This window comes from Cydia pomonella, chromosome 16 (assembly GCF_033807575.1).
Source record: "Cydia pomonella isolate Wapato2018A chromosome 16, ilCydPomo1, whole genome shotgun sequence".
Classification (NCBI taxonomy): domain Eukaryota; kingdom Metazoa; phylum Arthropoda; class Insecta; order Lepidoptera; family Tortricidae; genus Cydia; species Cydia pomonella.
Genome location: NC_084718.1, coordinates 129533 through 137082, shown reverse-complemented (window position 1 = coordinate 137082; position 7550 = coordinate 129533). Strand labels below are relative to the sequence as shown.

The window sequence follows — 7550 nt, the reverse complement described above, 5'->3', positions numbered from 1 at the left end:
ATGTGTCAAAAGTTTATTTCATACTGCAGATTAAAAGCAGCAACACTACGATTATGAGAGTAATCATCTGAAAATCTGGGAAATCCTCGCCTACCTTTACAAGTACAAATTCAATTGTGTTCATGAAATCGGAATCATTCTTAATTACAGAATATACACACACAAAGGTGTTTTCTGCGAGGCATCTTCGTTATTAAAAATAGATAAAATAGAACTCTCTTTCCTGTATGTTTCTATTCTTATTCGATGTCGATAACATGTGTTACGATACCGAATACATAACAGATCAATATTTATTACAGAAAACTTGAAAAATATAAATTCCTATGGATCATCAATTATTAATGATCAGTTCACCCTTTTTTATTTAAAGAACATTTAAGAAATAAGTTAGGAGTCGTTATAGTTTCTATACAATATGCGGTCTCTTGCGGCCGCGGGCCGCTCGTTTCACTAACCGCTCTACGCTATATAATATAATTAACTATAATAAATATATTACACGTTCGATCACCTGTGGTTGCACTCTTATTGCTATGTCGAGTTCATGTACACTTGGACAGTCGTAAACCTCTGTATCAAAATATTACAACACCCGCCTATGTACACCCTAGCCTAGCAGCTACCCTCCCCTCCGAATCGAGCGCACCTATTTACATAGTATAAATGACTAGAAATAAGTTATATTTGGCTGAGTCTTAGGCTAATATAGTGTATTTGAATAAAAAATTAACAACTATTTATAAGACCTGTTTTGTAATTCGTTTAGTTGCGCGTCGCGCCGGTTTGTTTTATGGTATATTTCCAATTCGCACTGCAAGCGGCAGCAACTCATACTTCAAATTGAGCTTTTTACCCATACTAGTAGTCATTACCATTATCATACGAGTATTATGGTTCAATTCAATCCAGCGGCGTGATTATAATGATTGCAATTCGCCCAAGACGCGCGATTGGAATTGGAATTATACTTTTAATTACTAGACATTTCACTATGATCACATTTAATACAATTTCACTAGTGTTCATAGCGATTTATTCTAATAAGTATATTAAGAACCAAGTTTCAATTTATTTTACATATTTTGATGTACAAAGAAAATTGATAAAAATAAAATGAAAGCAGTATAAAAGAAGGCTCCGCCGGAGCGCTGCCAGTGGACGGACACACACACGGACAGAGTTACATCTACATACATAAGTACAGAAATACACAGTATTCAATTCACTTAACACGTTTGTAATAAAATTTAACAAATGATCTATCTCACTCATCCGACCATTGCACGGGGGCTCTGACGAAACATTATAATTACGAAAGGTTTACTTAAAAAAGTTTTCAGTTTGTTTTGTGAAAATTCACCAGTCCACCACGCAGGCGTCATTGTTATACTTAAAGGTATGTCATGCCAAGTATTTGTAACTGATCGGTAACGTATATGCAACAAATTTTACTTTCTTGTAGTAACAAAACGTTGAAAAATATGGCATAAATAGCCAAGATGACAACTGTTCATCGACAAATGACAATCGAAAAGTAAAAATGTATTGGTAATGTCGTATGACAGATGCGACAAAATGTCACCTTAATAATTTAGTTTCGGTTAGCATCTCCTATATATTATGTTCAGTAGGCCCCTCGCTTTAATCGATTTAAGAAAATTTGGCAGTGCTAGTTCAAGGTAGGTTGGAGTAGAGATGCGACGTAGCAGCCAGTCGCGCGCCGAGAGGTTGGTACTCCTTGCCTGACCGTGGTCTCAGCACGCTTGCACATTGCCGTCCCGCTCTGTAAAATACAATAGATATTTTAAATAATGCTGACAATGCCTGGATTGTTTACGAGTTGCGCTGGTTGCATTTTTTCCTCAGTATGTTAAACAAAAGTGCAGCAGCAACGCAAGACGCTAACAAAGCGAAGTTCGTTTCAAATGTTTTGACGACCGGTCTGGCCTCGTGGGTAGTGACCCTGCCTATGAAGCCGATGGTCCCGGGTTCAAATCCTGGTAAGGGCATTTATTCGTGTGATGAGCATAGATATTTGTTCCTGAGTCATGGGTGTTTTATATGTATTTAAGTATTTATAAATATTTATATATTATATATATCGTTGTCTAAGTACCCTCAACACAAGCCTTATTGAGCTTACTGTGGGACTTAGTCAATTTGTGTAATAATGTCCTATAATATTTATTTATTTATTATTTATTAAATGTACTACCATCACGCTTACGCGCAAGATTTTAGGCTAACTTCAGTTGATACTGCGTTGATGAAGTTTTAACTTATTTTGTTATTGTAGTGTATAGAGGTTTCGAGCGCTTACGTCATGGTGACGTCACTGACCGTTATAGTCAGTCGATGTTAGACCGCCGAGCAGAGCTTTCTTACCGCGTGATGTTGGTGTTGCCGAACCGTTGGAAATACATTATATCGTATGAATTACTGAGGTATTTACAGTACATTACAGTTATAAAAATGTTACCAAATTTAATGGCCCATATTGAAACAGCTATTTACTACCGTAGCAATGCATATTTACGTGAATTCAAATCCTGTACAGATCGCATGACATAAAAAAACTCACCGCATTGTGACCGGTGTGTCACTGGACGAGTGAGAAGAGCAGATGGAGAGCGTCTCAATGTAGTCCGACATGTCGGATGCACCGCTCGACGAGCTGTGCGTGTCCAGCACTCCTGTCAACAAATACTGACTAAAATCTTCTGCGGTTAAAATACGACATATGTTATTGACACGAGTAAAAGTAAAAACGTATTTTGAAAGTAAGCACTGTATAATACGTACCTCTAAGTGCCTTAAGAGATAACAGCGGCACCTCGGCTTCTGCCGACGACGACTTATGCGTAGGGTCGGCCGCGCCGAGTCGCGGCGCGTCGGAGGAGCGCGCACGGCGCGGCGGCGCAGTGCCGGCCGGCAGCGCGGCGCGTCGCGCTGAGCGGTAATGTCGCCGCGCCGCTGCCGTCGTGAGCGGCAACTCGAACTCGCCTGCTCGACTGCTGCTGCTTACACCTGAACACATATTAATAAATTACAAATATAATTACCCAATAATAAGACATAGGTATGTATTAGCATAGAGAAATAAGAAGAAATACTTCTTATTTCTCTATGGTATTAGTGAGATACCGAAAAGTAATAATTAACCTGAGTCGTTGCTGCTAGACGAATCTCTGTTGCCGGCCGCCCCCGGCGCCGCCGCTCGCGCCTTCGACGCCTCTGAACTATCAGCGTCAGATAGTTTGTGGCAGCCACAAGGCGACGCAGCGCGCGCTCTCAGCGTCTCCACTGATGAGGAAGACCCTCGACTGCCAGCGCTGCCTTCGAACTCCTTGACGTCTTCCAGGAATCGCGAGGAGTCGGCAGAGCTTGAACGCTTGCGGTATTCTACCCGTGCACGTTCGGTTCGCGTGGTCACTTGTGCTTCGCCTGTGCGTAGCGCTGCACGTGCGGCAGGACATAACGCGGGATTGCTGGCGGACTTCTCCTCGCCGAGGTTCCTCGCGGCACGCGCTGGGAGCCGCAGCGTATGAAAAGCGAACCCGCCGATGGGCGACATCGGCGTGTAGCCCGAAGGTGCTTTAAGCTTGCCGGGCTCAATACCGGGCTCCATGAGGAGGTATTCTGACGTAGGTTGGTGACAGGCACTGCAGGCGCAGCTTCGCGCTGGTAATCCAATAGGCCTCAAGTTTGCGCTGATAGCATCCAGTTCAGCCTGCGTTACGCCGGCTTTTCGTAACAACGCACGTGCGTTCTCGTAATGTTCTAAAGATAATGCGAAGCTCAAATTCTCGTAGTTGGCAAGAGGTCCATTGTCTACTTCGACGTTCCGCGCGTCGCCACCTAGTGAAGCTTTCCGTTTCGTCTTTCGAGAAACGTCTATAGTAGCATACAGCGCTGTCCGATCGCTGTTCGGCTTCACATTCTCTTTATTCGGTACTGACGCCTCGGTGGGTGTCGTAGCTTTCCTGCAGTAGGGCAGTTTTATCCAGCTGTGTGCCCAGTCTGTGACTCGCCGACATGGACAATTCGCTGGTTCCAGACCCTCCTCGGTCTCCACTACTGTTGCCTCTCTTCGTCGTTTGCCGAACTTAAGGAGACATCCGCAAGGTTTCTTTAAAATAATAGCGTTTGATGTTGAGCTCTTGGTTATTCTAAATAGCTCTTCGTTTAGACATTCCTTTAGTCTTTTAGGAGTATCGTAATATTCCCCTTCCACCTGGTAACAAAAAAAAGTATGATTAATTATAAGTATAAGTAATAGTAAGTATAAGTAATTTAATCGAATTAGTATTTTAAATTTAATTTAATTAGTAATTTTATTTTAATATAATTGATATTTAAATTTAATTTAATTCATTTATATGTAATACAATACCATACAAATCCAAAATGATGTTATTGTTACATTTGTTATTGATTACAATAGCTATATTATCAAAAAACTAAGCCTAAATTAGCCAGAGACATTGTTCCCAGGACACTGGCCGCGTTCCCTCTCTGCACAGTGAGGCTAAGTTTTTGTGCGAAAAAAGCGCCAGCTCGTAGGTCGCCAGACACCCAGACTAGTTTAGTAGAAATTTCTTTTACTAGTTTCTTGGTGTCGGACGACCAAGGACCGAAAGTTTCAATCGAAAGTGCCGCAAATACATAATTACTTTTTAAAAATGCATATTTGCGACACTTGGCAATTTGGGCGTCGTCTGCTGCCGTCCCCGGCTTCCTGGCAGAGCGCCGGACATGAGATGGGGCCAGCGTATGAACGCATGTTACATCCCACGCCAGGGGCCGCCCCAGGAACCAAGGTACGAGCGAGCAGCCGTCGGGCCTTTTGCCATCTGCCGCTGATAAACCAACTGGCTCCAGGGTTGCTGGTATGGAGACGGTACCGAGTGCTCTGCGGATTAGGTCGTTTAGGGCCGAGTGTCTATAAAATCGGCCGGCGCTTGACTGGCAGTGGAGTCCGTGGTGCCCATAAGCGTCAACAAGGCTTCCACAGCGGGAGCAAGCGTGTGGCTCGCAGGCTATGTAAACATTTAAATTTTCTGTTGTTTTGTATCTTGTCCGAAATAAAAGCTATTTTTTATCAATAAGAAAGTGCCGATAGAGAATGCAATTTTTTGCTTCACCGTATCATCATCATCAAATCGCAAATATTTTGTATCGAAAAGTTAATTAAAATCCAAAAATAAATGAGTCTCACCTCAGCAGGGTGAACTTTAGGCACGTCATAATTTTCATAAGGGCCGACTTTGGAGTCGTCTTGCTGACAGCAAGCATTGGGCGGCGGAGCTGGTGGACGCCCGAGCTCCAACCGCAAGGGCTCGGGCGGCCGCCCGGGCTCCAAGCGCATGGGCTTGGGCGGCCGCGGCGGGGCGTCACTCTCTTGCAGCGCGTCCATGGTCCACGCGGGGTTGAACGTCCCAGGCGTGGCGGCGGTGGATGAGCGAGATAGCGCGCCCAGCTTTGACATGCAGCTCATGCAACGCTCTAACGCTACACCAGGCGCCCACTCCCCGTGAACCGAAGCTGTATCGCCGTCTCGCTCAACCGAGCCCCAGGGTGAACCTGCTCCCCTGGTAGTTGATGTATCTTCTAGCCGCAAGTCTGCAGGGAGCGAGCGCTCACCAGCATTGAGCTCTGACAACCGCGTATCTGGTCGAAACGCCTTGGTAGACTTCGGGCTTTCGGCTCCTGAATAGAATGTTTCACATTAAATAATGCAGACTAACTGTTATACATTTATCTGAACATGATGGATTAAAACTTAAGTATGTTTGCAGCTGTAAGTATAAATGTTTGTACCGTCAGCTTTTGCAGCCTGCGGCCGCCGCCGCGGCGACAACCGGCCCTGAGCAGCTAACTCGAAGTCCCTCGCCAACGCCGCCGCTTGATCCGTCGTCAGCACGAAGAGACCCTCACCCGCTCCGCAATGAGAACCACCCTCGAAGCAGAACTTGCCTTCCACTACACCATACCGCCTGCAGAGATTTTAATATTATCCAAACAGTAGAAAAGCATCAAATAAATAGCACACGGGGAAAATTTTAAATTACATATATATATACTTTTAACAGGTTTATACACTTTTTTAACAGGTTTTACCGGGTTCGATGTGACTGATGTACTGTCTCGTATTTAAAATTTTCTTTAAAATCTTTTTCTGGTCTCGAAAATAAGCCTGGCGATTTTAAAGGACAAATTGTATGTACTCATAGTGTCTGGTTTTCCTTCTCTGGCTTATTTCAATTGAACATATTTTTTTAAAGCCGCCGTGCCGGTCCCCGCGCTCAACACCACCACGAGTAAAGTTGGTTACCTGAGGTGTTGCAGCTGCCACTCGCCCAGCAGCCGCGGCGGCACGCCGGCGGTGAGCGCGCAGCGGCGCTCGTGCAAAAGCAGCCGCGCCGGGCCCGCCGGCAGCCGCTTGCCGCCGCCCGACCCGGCTCCGGCACCTAGGACTACCAGGTATTGCCGCGCCTCGCCTAGGTGCAGATTCACTTTCACCTGCACAGAATATTAGAATACCGTTTCCAAAATATCCAGCACGGCACAATATTTAATTAATGCCCGGGAAAGGCTTCAATGCCTTTGAAGTGTATTAAAGTGATCTAAGTATCAAAGGCATTTGACTATGTAAAGCACGAGCATTTATTACAAGTTAGTAGATTAAAAAACAGTACCTACCTTTGACAGTGCCTCATTATCAAGTAAAACTTAGCGAGTAACTCGTTAATAATAAGTTAGTTTAGTTTAGTAAGTATTTTAAGAGTAAATAAGCATTATTCATGAAGCAGTTTGGATTACCTAATTCGAGGCTCCTTTCGCCTTAAGGTAAAAATATTTTTTTCGCTTAAAACATGTGTTAAATGTAGTTACTAGATTAAAAATACATTTTTCTGTGTATTTTGCTAAAACAAATAATTACCTGCCACTGTATGAGCCGCTCCCTGGTCTCGAAGGCGAGGATGGCGACGAGGTCGCGGCAGATGAGCGCCAGTGTGTTGGAGTGCTTGTCGAGCGTGAAGCCCGCCTCGGCGCCCAGGAACTGTTGTAGCGAGAGCGCCGCCTTCACGGCGCCCGCCGCGCCGGTGTAGCGCGAGCGCGCGTCGCGGTACAGCTGCAGGTGCACGCAGTCTGTCGGGGAAACACAAGGTTCATCATTTGTTTACACATGCACTAGCATTTGAGGAGTTAAAAAACGTAAAAATTACCAAGGTGTAATAAGATAATCCCTTTTGGTACATTACATGTGTGACTATCATTCACATAACAAAGTATAACAACGTAACTATAGCAAAATGTAAGTGTAACTTCCTTTAGAAGATTGTCAAAAGAATACATTTAATTTTCCCCTAATAAATACAACTAAAATGGTAAATGTCCCTTTAAATTGAATGTATAATAATTACAAATTTCAATCTGTCAATGTGTTTAAGGAAGATGCAACAGCTACAGAAAGACGTGGGGGAAGATTTGAATGAATGAATGTTTCTTTATTCAGGCAATATATCCATTACATAATTTTAAAG

The 7550-nt window shown here is 44.0% G+C and overlaps 1 protein-coding gene across 2 annotated transcripts in view; it reads right to left on the bottom strand.

Annotated features, from left to right (window-relative positions):
• Positions 1-362: 362 nt before the first annotated feature.
• LOC133526244 (uncharacterized) overlaps positions 363-7550 on the bottom strand; it is a 41690-nt gene continuing 34502 nt past the window's right edge. For both annotated transcript variants that reach the window (XM_061862781.1, XM_061862782.1), the window contains 8 exons: positions 6947-7155; positions 6338-6525; positions 5824-5999; positions 5222-5712; positions 3166-4237; positions 2806-3030; positions 2585-2696; positions 363-1786 (listed from right to left, as the gene is read on the bottom strand). In XM_061862781.1, coding sequence (XP_061718765.1) covers positions 1678-1786; positions 2585-2696; positions 2806-3030; positions 3166-4237; positions 5222-5712; positions 5824-5999; positions 6338-6525; positions 6947-7155 — 2582 coding nt within the window. In that variant the 3' untranslated portion in view covers positions 363-1677. The remainder of the gene's footprint in view (positions 1787-2584; positions 2697-2805; positions 3031-3165; positions 4238-5221; positions 5713-5823; positions 6000-6337; positions 6526-6946; positions 7156-7550) is intronic.